Here is a 12,080-nt window from a genome sequence, read left to right on the forward strand (position 1 = left end):
GTTATGATTTGGTTTGTTTATGGGTTTCAATACCTCAACATGTTATGCTAAAAATATATGTCAGTGTTTTGGAAATGTGCTCCATGGGCCCCTTTGTAACTTGGTGACGGGCCCTCTGAAGGTTTGTGCACGGCCCTGGCATCGCGCAGGCCCGACTAGCTCGAAGATTGAAGATTTGAAAGAAGCTTGTTGCTCCGCGGCGCATGCGCAGTTCCGGGGGGGTTTCGTTGAAAGAAGAACAGGAAGCGAACATTTTCAGACTCAGAGCTTCGGCCTCCTCCTGCTGCTGCTTCTCCCCCGAAACATACACACACAAAGAGCAGAGCCCGCCGCCCCGAGAGCCGCACTTTGTGGATAACTCACATTTCCACACGTCGTGGTTGTGACACCGGAGCGTGAGACAGACAAGGGCGTGTTCGAATCCGCGGAGCAGCAGAGACAGACCGCCTCCTCCTCCTCCTCCCTTCCTCCTTCTTCTTCTCCACCTCCTCCTCCTCCTCACTGGATGCTAGCTCGGTAGCCTCTGCATGTCGCTGCGCCCCTAGTTAAAAGTTGCGTCGTAGTCGTGAGTTCCTCGTTTATCTTTAAAAACCGGTTTATTTATTCGGAGGCCAGGGCAGAAGAAGATGGGATGTACGCTGAGCACGGACGACAAGGTGGCGCAGGAGAGGAGCAAGATGATCGACAGGAACCTGCGGGACGACGGCGAGAAGGCGGCTCGGGAGGTGAAGCTGCTGCTGCTCGGTGAGAGGAACACGAAAGGGAGGTGCGGGGCTGCGGGTCGGTTCGCTGGGGATCGAACCCTCCACCTTCCTCCCCTGGGTTTTTCTTACCCAACACGTATCAAAGCACGTCTCCGCTAACTGTAAAGTTTCACGGTTGAATAAGTTGACGGAACGTGCGCAGGAGTTTAGACCCGATCTCGGCTTCATGTGAAGACGTAGAAAGAAAAGAGAAGAAAAAGAAAAAAAAGTTGGCCTCTGGAGTTCGAGTCTTTATAATTTAATTGTTAACCTCCACAAATTAAAAGCAGCGCAGATAATCAGCCGGTTATCAGTTCAGTGCGAGATTAGTTCTAATCCCGACAGCGACCAGCCGTTAAATCAGTGAGCTAATTTAGCTAAGCGGCTAGCTGCTGTAGCTAGGTTAGCGCCCCGACGCTAGCCTCGGATTAGTTAGCTCGCAGAAGGGCTCGAACTTGTGAATGAGATTTTTTATCCCGCAACAAGTCTGAAATGGCCGCGCTGTCGCCGCTGCCGTGGCCCAGCGTCTTCGTGGTTCTGATTCACATTCAAGTCGTGAGCCGTCTTCGTGTTTAACAGCCGTTTAATCATATACAACAAACACCAGGCGTTGTTTAGGCCGGTTCGCCCTAAAAAAAAAAAAAAAAAAAAGGGGCAGAAATCTGGCTAACTGGACGGAACAGGCTAATGTCTCTGAAACCGATCATATGTTCTCTATGAATCCTCGTCCTCACTAAACACACGTTGTTGTCTTTGGTGATATAATTTAACACAGTTAAATGTGATGATTTTCCTCAGGACATGGAGGAAAGAATTGAACAATAAATCCTATCTGCAGTGTCTCATGAGATATACACAATGTTTTTAAATGATCACATTCTAGATATAATGTGTTGACATCTGGTTTATGATGATTTTATACTGTGCGTGATCCACTGTGTTCAGCTGCTGTGGTGTCTTCAGAGGGAAAACATTAGTGTGGTCATTTGAATGTGGAGACCAAGCCTTTCACTGTACCCAGGAACAGATGATCAGCTGGACGGTAACGTGTATTTGTACAGTCTTCCAGGTGATATCCAGGTTCACATCCCTGCACCAGTATTTCATCTCACAGTTTCGTGTGTGTAATTGTCTTAAAGACAGCTGCCACACCTCTTTCAGTTCTTCCTCTTGCTGGTCGCTGATAACCGCTGCTAACCGCTGCTGCCTGTCTCAGTCAAGAAAAGTCGGCCATGAGGTTGCATAGCAACCTATTCAGCCTGGCTGACAGCAGTAGGCATCTGTGATAACTACATACACACAACAGAGACGGCGAGTCCATATAACTGGACATCTGCGCTGGCCATGTAGTCAACAAGCTGTTTGGAAGATGCAACAGTATCAAGCATGTTTTATGGAATTTCTTAAGAAACAGAGTTGTGTCTGTGGCATGACTTATTTTCAGACATGTGACTTCACCACAGACGCTGTACAGCTGCACAGCCGCAGCACTCGGTGCTTGTATGTATGTGTGTGCGTCATTTGCGATTGACCTGATTTGAATTTTCATGGTTTTGCTTGTTTTCCCCTGCCATGATTCCCACAAGCACCTGCAGTAGACAGGTGGAATTGGTTTGTGGATTTATAATGTGATGGGTTTATTTCAATATATCTTTGAACGCATAAGTGCATCTCACTTCCGCGTTTGTAACGCTGAATATCTTTTACACTGTGTGTGTGTGTGTGTTTCTGAGCAAGATAGAAAGGCTGCCTTCCCCTTCGTGCTTATTGCAGTTTACTGCTCTGTCAGGCATCCCAGCGGGAGTGTTTGCATTAATGCAGTTATCTGAAAATGACATGCTCCTTAGATGGATGTTTAGAGTGGGAGGACTGCCTCAGATCTAGGTCATGTTTGCAAATCATAAAGAGTGCTCTTTGTTTTTGTGCAGTGTCACGTTCATGATACAATAGCAGAGAAAATGGCCTGCTTGATGCTAATTATTTGCTGAGGGAGATACCTGCATCTCGTGCAGCCTGAGAGGTATGTGTTCCCTGATTCAGTCTGTGTAGCCACATCAAAAATTATAGCTCAGTGACAAACTTGAACCATTTTACTTATCAGCCATTAGGTGCTTCAATTTTGGCAGCTCAGTGAGCCTTGAATGTGTGTTTGGGAATTAAACCTAAGTGTGTTGTGATGTTTGCTGTAATATTAGCTCTGTGCCTGCACTGGGTGGCTGTTTATCATATGGGACGGTGAATTGATGAACAGTTTTGCTCACTGGGGAACAGTGAGTCCCTGCAGTGGTGCGGTAATTAAAATGCTGTGTGCTCAGCTGAAAACAGTCCTGGATCTCATAGGGAGCTGCAGGAAACCTTTGAACGCTGTGTGATAGACTGGCAACCTGTCCAATGTTGACTGGAATTGGCTCCTGCCCCCTGCAACCCTCAGAGGATAAGAGGTACAGCTGATGGATGTATAGATAGATGGGAGGCTGAAATGCTGCCCCATGTAGCGCTGCAATCTGATGGCACATACATCAAATGGTCCATATGAGATGCTTCTGACAGTTGCGTCCAGCCAATCAGTCTGAAGCAGCGTGAGTTTCTAACCCAGGGACGGTTAAGCTTGGTATAATCTCATTGCAGAGAGGATCCAGTTGATTAATCCAATTGCACTGTGACCTGGCCCAACAGACCCGTAGACACTTCTTCACTGCATTATGTTGCAGTGTTGCAACTAATGTGCTACGGGTTCAAATAAATATAATTTGGAAGTGTGAAAGATGATATGAAATAATCATTTAGTTTAGGTGGGATTTTTTTTCCCCTACGTGGTTTTAAGGTGACTTAGAATACAGATTGGTTTAGTTTGACATTTTGTGTTTTTAAAGGGAAAGCATTTTCACTGTAATTTCACAGAATCAAACAAGTGCATTTTTATTGTAACGCCTGTGACAAAGTAACCAATGCAGCTTAAAATGACAGTTTTATATATGTAAGCTCATAAAGATCATCTTCAAAAAGACATGGATGTGTGATAAAGTGACCTGTTTTTAATTATTTTCTTCTCAGGTCTGTCACCTGTCACTGAATGGGAAGCAGAGTATTAAAACTGATCTTTAGGACCAAATGATATTTGCATATCTGTTTCCATCCATGTTTAAGTCTGTACGTGTTTGTTTACATCAAAATGAATGACGAGAGGCCTCAGACAACACATTTTTGATACCAAATAGACAAATGAAGCTTGAATCAATGAATCACCCACTTATGTGTGATTCATACTCAAAGTGACATGATGCTCATTACTTTATTAACTATGATTTAAAGTTTAACGTGTCTTAATATTTAATGGAAATATATTTAATGATTTTCCCCATCTGTTCTGTTTCAGGAGCTGGAGAGTCTGGGAAAAGCACAATTGTTAAACAGATGAAGTAAGTGTGGATGAACAACAAATGTTCAGTGTTTGAGTTGCACTGACAGCCCTTAGACTTCACACAGAGCGAACGATACACTGTACTACGTGTGCATTTTAGAGTTTATGTTTATGTTGCATAACTGTAATTTTAGTTCTCCTTTTGTAGGTGACTGTATATAGCAACAATTTGGTTCCCAACGTCTGAAATATGCTGGCACAACAGTTTGCCATTCTCAACCGATAACAGCCTGTTGTCATAATAATCTTTTGTTAATCAACGTTTCTCTGCTACTCGGAGCCTCCTGCTAACATTGTGTTTGTATTCCAGGATTATCCACGAAGCAGGTTACTCTGAGGAGGAGTGTAAGCAGTACAAGGCTGTGGTCTACAGCAACACCATCCAGTCCATTATCGCCATCATCAGAGCTATGGGACGCCTCAAGATCGACTTCTCTGATGCCGCTAGAGCGGTGAGTGCAAGGGAAAACAAAGCTGGCATTTACACTCTTCTTAGCATATTACAGGTTGTACTTCAGAGCTAATGTATACCTCAGTGTTGTAAGGGCAAACAGCTACTTAGTCATAGGTCATCCTGCCCCACTGGACAGTTTTCTTTTTCACTCATCTGCAGCAGGTCCCAGAGAACTGATAGGGTTTTAATATCACAAGGTTTACTGACATGAGTACTGTCTGTGAGGCCTTAAGTCTATACAGTATGTTCTGCTGACCAGGACTTTTACTTTATGTACATGTACAACAAGAATGAGTTTTACAGTAAGTGTTGTTTTTTTTAGACTTGGTGAACTAGTTTGGGTGTAGTGTGTCATTACCATTCGCTGCAAATGAATACAGTGCAAACTGCTGAGTGTTTTTATTTCTTCTTCATACTAAAGAGACTCCTGTTTCCTTTTCAAGATATTTCCTGGAATAACAAGAGGCTTAGTCATTGCCTCAGCGTGACTGGCCTGGCTCTGTCATCGTGACCAATTTTACACCCAGAGCTTTTCTCTCCTGATTTTCTGCCTTATAGAAATCGATATTTGGCCCCTGATCTGCTGAAGACAGTCGCTTTTAATTTCATTCACAGTGGTGACCAGATGAACGGGACAGAGACAAACCCATTGTTAATTTATCTCTTTATTTATCCTTAAAGACGGCTGTTTTTAACTGCCAGAAATATTTTATTGTGAATTAGTTTTTGTTGTTTCTTTTTATGAGAAATTACTACCCAAGATTTAATTCTCAGTTGGGACTTTATTTACACAAACTGGGATTTCATATTTCTGTGATGCCATGATGCTGTTAGTTTTGACAATGAATTCACAGTAAACATTCATTATCGTTACAGTTTTAACAGAATGTAAAATTTATAATTGGTAACTAAAACTACACAAACCATCCTTGTTGGCGTAAAAGTTGTGGATTGCAACTTAAGTTGGACTTTTGTCTTTGTCCTCTTGGCTTTGTCTCTTCAGGATGATGCACGGCAGCTGTTCGTCCTGGCGGGTTCAGCAGAAGAGGGCTTCATGACAGGCGAGCTGGCTGGGGTCATCCAGCGGCTGTGGAAGGACGGAGGAGTTCAGGCCTGTTTCAGCCGCTCCCGAGAGTACCAGCTCAACGACTCTGCAGCATAGTGAGTAGCACGCACTGACACTGGATCTAATGTGGACCTGGCAGAATATCTCCCACTCATCAGTCTTAGTATGCAAACCTCTCTTTTTGTATCTGGTGTAAATCTTTATCTTTCCATCTCTTTTTTTCCCCCTAAGCTACCTAAATGACTTGGACAGGATATCCCACGGTTCTTATGTACCCACCCAACAGGATGTGTTGCGGACCAGAGTCAAAACTACTGGTATTGTTGAAACACACTTCACTTTCAAGGACCTGCACTTCAAGTGAGTACAACCGCCATGGTTGATCTGTTCACTGAGTCAAATGGGTTCAGGGTGGTTCTCTGTGGAAGCTGTATGTACCCCTTGAAAAATAACAGCCCAATTGGAGCTTTATAGAGGGTTAAAAATGGGGTGTTATCTTTTTACATGGCTATCTATGTACTTTCATGAAAAATAGTGACAAGAAATGGCAACAATCATGTCTGGGAATGACACAGCTCAAATTGTTGTAAGTCAATGTATAGATACAAAATGTAGCTGTGTCCGAAACTGCTGAAACTACATCACTAGCTGCGGATTTGTAAGAGAAAACTAAAAGGGTGGTCTGAGAGTTCATACCTCTGCCAAGGCTAACACCCTATCTCACCATGTTAAAGAAAGTGGGGCCTGGATCCCCCCCCCCCTTTTTTATCCAGATCCGCTCCAAAACTCCAAGGGTTCTTCTTTGGATCATGCCCTGTCCCTGCACAAAATTTCACAGAAATCGGTGTAGTAGATTTAAGTAATCCTGAGGACAGACAAACCAAAGGCAATAAATACATAAGGTTATAGCTCTACCAACTAGAATCAGTAGAAAGCATACCTCTGCCAAGGTCCAACAGTCCTGGTAAACTCTGTCATAGATGTCAAAGAGAGTGATTTATAAATTCCTGCATCTGCCCACTAATCTGAATCGTTTTTTAAACACATTAAAACCAAAATTTAATGGGTTCTACTCTGACCCTTACCACATCCTTAATATCGTTATATCTTATATTAATGTCTCCTAAACTGAAATTTATCATGAGCAAAAAGTCTGACTGAATTAAGAGAAATATAAGGTTGATAAATTGTGTACAGTCAGATGATCAGGATATCTTTATATACCAGGGAAGAAACTTTCCCACTGCCGGAGTCAAACTAAGATCATAGTCTGAGTCATATTTCCAGGATCCCCCTGAGGATATAAAATGTTTCTACAGAGAAATATAAAATTATTGTCAATGAATAGAGTGTCCGATTTGAGATGCTTCAAAGTGAAAATGTGTTGTTGGTGTGCTGCAGTCATGTAACACTGTGGTTCCGTGTTCCTGCTGCAGAATGTTTGATGTAGGCGGTCAGAGATCAGAGAGGAAGAAGTGGATCCATTGTTTCGAGGGAGTCACCGCCATCATCTTCTGTGTGGCCCTGAGTGACTATGACCTGGTGCTGGCCGAGGACGAGGAGATGGTAAAAACCTGTCTAAACTCAACACACCCCGAGATTCATCCTCTCCTTTTTATTAACTTTTTAACATTTTCCCATTCAGAACCGAATGCACGAGAGCATGAAGCTGTTTGACTCCATCTGCAACAACAAGTGGTTCACAGACACCTCCATCATCCTCTTCCTCAACAAGAAAGACTTGTTTGAGGAGAAGATCAAGAAGAGTCCTCTCACAATCTGCTACCCAGAATATGCAGGTGAGAGAAAGAAACGTGTGTGTGTGTGTGTGTGTGTGTGTGTGTGTGTGTGTGTGTGTGTGTGTGTGTGTGTGTGTGTGTGTGTGTGTGTGTGTGTGTGTGTGTGTGTGTGTGTGTGTGTGTGTGTGTGTGTGTGTGTGTGTGTGTGTGTGTGTGTGTGTGTGTGTGTGTGTGTGTGTGAGAGAGATGTTTTTAAGTTGCAGAATAGTTTACATGTAAGTCTGCAGATCTATAAATCTTAAAAATGTCATCAGTCTCAAGTCAAGGCCTATTAAAGTGCTAACGATGGCAAAACAAGATGATTTAAATCATGTTGAAGAGGTTTTAAATCCCCGTTTAATGTCTTTATAATTTACCACAAAAACAGCTATGCCATCATATTAATGAGTGATGTGATTAATAAAAATGTACACTTACGATTTTAGAACTTAATTTTTCGTGCTGTTTGGTTTTTAGTTCCTCATCTGAAGGCCCAGAACATTTATTTATTTATTTATTTTTTTTAAAAACATAGTTTGTCTGCCTCTTGTGGCCACTCAAAGGTGTGGCAGTCTCTACAGCTGACACAAACATCCTTCTTTTTATTTTCCTCTCTGCTCTGCTCCTCAACTGTGTGGGCTGCTTCATGTTTAAACAATACATCATTGTCAGGTTCACCAATAGAATTGCTACTCACATATATTTAATTGATACAATAAATTACAAACTATTTAGAAATGAGAAGTTACCCAGAAAAAAAAACTGTGCATTACTGTTAAACCAGTAACTAATGATGTAGAATATCTTCTGGGATTCTGAGAACATCCAATATAGTGATGTAATCAGGCTTGTCTTTGTTTGATACGTGAACATTTTCTACAAAGTCAGGACTTCATTTTACTGGGATTTCTTTATCCTTCACATTTTTCATACTCAAGTGGGCAGAATATAATATTATCCAGTACATCATGAACTACCATTAATAATAATCTCACTGCTTAAACAAATGATATATATATATAATTAGGACAGTTGTATTGAATTGTATTAGATTGCACAGATGTACTTAAGTGCATATAAAGACATTTATTTTAATCAAATCTGGAGTTTTCTACTCTGCAATTGTATTTATTTTGTTTTATAGTAAAAAGGTGTATTTGTTAATTTTTTTTAATTTTATTTTTGTACTCTTCCTAACTGTGTCCTTTTTGTGCCTCCTCCTCTAGGATCTAACACATACGAGGAGGCAGCAGCTTACATCCAGTGCCAGTTTGAGGACCTGAACAAGAGGAAGGACACAAAGGAGATCTACACTCACTTCACCTGCGCCACAGACACCAAGAACGTGCAGTTTGTGTTTGATGCTGTCACTGACGTCATCATCAAGAACAACCTGAAGGACTGTGGCCTTTTCTAAAGGTAAAGTCTGCTGCTGCAGGGACGAGCTGGATGAAGGTGTTCTGTCACATTCTTCTCCTCTAATCATGTTGTATCGTTCTTTTTGTTGTTGTCCAGGCAGCCTGGTGGCCGACTTACCAAGTGACTTTATTCAAGAGGAGTCAAACTGGAGGGACCTTTATGGACCCTGCTGAGAATGTCACTTTTAACCTCTTATTAACTTATGTTCATCTCTAAAAGTTTTGAAGACGGTGTGTAGAAAAAATGTTCTGTGTAAAATATTTGTACAACTGTCTATGTCTGGGGATTTTTCACAGTTTTTAAAATGTGCTTGTTTGACCTTATCATTATTTTTAATTTTTATATAAAAAGGGGGGCCTTCACTTTTTTTTGGGTCCACAAATGAACACTTTTTGTCTTCTTTATTTCTAGGCGCTTGTGCCTTGCATGCCTTAGTTGCAGTGTTTTATTTTTGTTGACTTTGATTTTAGGTTTCTGTAGACGTTACCATTCAACTCTTTGCAAGCCCCCTGGAGTCCATATTATCCATTTATTGTGATTTATTTCATTGTTGCATCATCTTTTTTTTTTTTTCTTTTTTCATCCTTGTAAAAACCAAGCAAGACCAAGTCACTCTGTAGACCAATTCACTCTGACTCTGACATACTGTGAGAAAAGTGTGTAAATCTCTCTGGATGTGTGGAGATTGCGTGTGTGCTGCGAGCGGGAGCTTTTTTTTTGATTGAGGCCCAAAGCCTGTGTGATTGAGTGGTTGCGTGTTTCAGTGAGTGCACAATATAAAACAAAGGGACTTTATTCCTCTACTTGTCATCCTCTTTCAAAGTTTTTTTATTTTTCTAACTGGCCAAATAGAAGCTACTCTCTCTAATTAACGAGCGCACGTTGTTGGTGCGCCGCCACAAACTTAAACATTCCTGATTGAATCACGACGTAAAGAGAAGCTTTGAAAAGAGGATGCCAATGGCGGCCTTGTAGCAGACATTAGGACCATATGTAGAGTTTAGTGCATAGACGGACAGACAGGTGGCTGGGTACAAGTGCTCTGTTTATGACTGAGCTGTGGTGGTTTCGCGTTACATACCCCCCCCCCTAGAGCCCCCCAGCCCTCTGTTTCCATTGGATGGGGACATTAGTGGACTAATATCCATGATTTTGCTAATAAAAGAGGGGCTGTGGTGAAACCATGGCAACTTATGCAACACCTTTTTCTCTCGTCTCTTTTTGTGTGTAAATATTTATTCCTTAACAGGTGAAAGTTTGACTGATTGAGATGAACGTTAAAGGTTGATATGAAGACCAAAAAAAACACACATTCAAGCCAAAACTATTAATCAATTTATCTGTCAATTTACAATCTGGCTTTTCCTTTCATAATCAATTGCTCTTTAGGTTTTATTGCAAAATGTGTAAATTTTACTGCTGCTACTTCACTGAAGTGTGTATTGGTCAGAATCTGTCCTGCAAGTTTCTAATTTCCACATTACATAGTTTTTACACTCAATTTTGGATCATGATTGACTTAACACCAGATATAAAATGTAATGGCAGCTGTCATTGCGTTTCAACAGCAAATAGTTCCACCTAGTGGACACATTATGTAACTTGTGGCTGCTTGATGTCATAAATGAGACGACTGAGGAAAAATCTACTCACCATTTTTAATATAATTAACATAGATTGTGTCTGACAAAGATTTATCTGCCTTTTCTCCATTACTCATCAGCCAACCAACCGTTAAAATACTTAGTTTATAGCTAGTGATAGGAACAACCCTCGTTCTCAAATTTGTTTAGATATCAACACTGAAATGATGGCAACACGCATCATGCAAATTGGTCACAGCAGTGCTCAGGCTGACTCCTGCCTCGCAGACTAAGCTAAGCCGTCACTGCTCAAGAACAATGATTAGGCATTAGCTTAGAGGACACTATTTTTGGGAGTCATTGTGTGATTTCAAAAGCTAACTGCACACTCATTGAACTAATCTCCAAATCCCTCCCAGGGAGATCAGGGGACGTGGAAGCTTCTTCAAAACGAAGGTATGTGGTTGAGGAAAGAGAAGAGGAGGATGATGCTAATGAAGGTGATCAAACAGAACGTCACTGCAGATGGGAGCTGACCACAGAGTCCAGGCAAAAAGGATCACATCTGAAGAAACGACAGTATGTGTTATAACCAGCTCGTGTTTCTGCAGTCAAGTGGTACATCACTTAAAAGTGTTCACATCTGAGAAAACTGGAAGAGAGAGAATTTATAAGCAATCTGAGAGTATTTTATCTGATAATTATGTAGACATGGATTATTTACCACTGATACTGGATTTTGAAAGGCAGCACTGATGTTTTTAAGTTTAAAAAACATCTAACAACGATGTGTTTGCCCATATGGTTGGTTTATGTTTATTTTGGAATATAGTTCAACATTTTGAGAAATATGTTATTCCCTGTCTTGCGAGTAGTTAGATAAGATAAATACCTAGTATGAAGATTTAAGTTAATAGTTAACTGTGTCGGGTAAACAGCTAAATTAAACTAACATACACAATTAAATTGGTGATTTTAAGAGGTGTTAGTTATTAGTCCTTAATTTTGAGTATAAATGCAAATTAATGAGCAGATCCAAGGTTTTCAGGTTACTCTAATTATTTTTTATGACAAATACATAGTTTGGATTATCAGAACAGTCCTTTCTTTAAAATTTCTGCTTTAAGAACTAGACAATCTTTTTGGATGGTTCGGCCTTTGTGCCTTTATAGTTTTCATTTGATAAATTGCTACTATATTATAAAATATCGGTTATAGTCAATATCAAAATATCAATTGGTGCAGCTTTAAATTTCTTTTCAAAGAAATCTATGGAGCAGGAAATATTATGGTTGAAAAATGTGACGGCATCAGACTGTCCACATTACCTCCAACATGTCATTACTGCAGTCTCTTGTTATTTTATGGACTGACATGCAGCCCATACCAATATGTCTGTGATAAAGTCATATCAGCTGCTTTGTCTCTGGCTCTAGTGATGATCCCTGTGTGGTTTAGTGTCAGTCTGGACTTCCTACAGGTGTAATACATCACAAGTTCCACTGCATAATTAAATCTCCATCTGAGCTCAGAGAACAAGCCAACGTGATTTCAGTCGCCAATTCCCTTGAACCATTTAGTCTAATTAACTTATTCTGGTGCTTGATTGAAACAAT

General features: G+C 40.9%; 1 protein-coding gene across 1 annotated transcript; it reads left to right on the forward strand.

Annotated features, from left to right (window-relative positions):
* The first annotated feature begins 245 nt into the window (after positions 1-245).
* Positions 246-10,082, forward strand: LOC118109947 (guanine nucleotide-binding protein G(i) subunit alpha-1). Its single transcript, XM_035157435.2, has 9 exons — positions 246-744; positions 4,120-4,162; positions 4,475-4,616; positions 5,622-5,779; positions 5,916-6,044; positions 7,121-7,250; positions 7,330-7,483; positions 8,689-8,881; positions 8,978-10,082. The coding sequence occupies exons 1-8, from the start codon at positions 627-629 to the stop codon at positions 8,877-8,879; spliced, it is 1,065 nt and encodes a 354-aa protein (XP_035013326.1). The 5' UTR covers positions 246-626; the 3' UTR covers positions 8,880-8,881; positions 8,978-10,082.
* The last annotated feature ends 1,998 nt before the right edge of the window (positions 10,083-12,080 follow it).

Source organism: Hippoglossus stenolepis, chromosome 5 (assembly GCF_022539355.2).
Source record: "Hippoglossus stenolepis isolate QCI-W04-F060 chromosome 5, HSTE1.2, whole genome shotgun sequence".
NCBI lineage: Eukaryota > Metazoa > Chordata > Actinopteri > Pleuronectiformes > Pleuronectidae > Hippoglossus > Hippoglossus stenolepis.

Bases quoted from the DNA above. Each gene is read 5' to 3' on its own strand.
- LOC118109947 (XM_035157435.2), top strand. From the start codon at position 627: ATGGGATGTACGCTGAGCACGGACGACAAGGTGGCGCAGGAGAGGAGC. The intron at 4,163-4,474 runs GTAAGTGTGGAT...TTTGTATTCCAG, and splicing joins ACAATTGTTAAACAGATGAA to GATTATCCACGAAGCAGGTT. The intron at 5,780-5,915 runs GTGAGTAGCACG...TTTCCCCCTAAG, and splicing joins CTCAACGACTCTGCAGCATA to CTACCTAAATGACTTGGACA.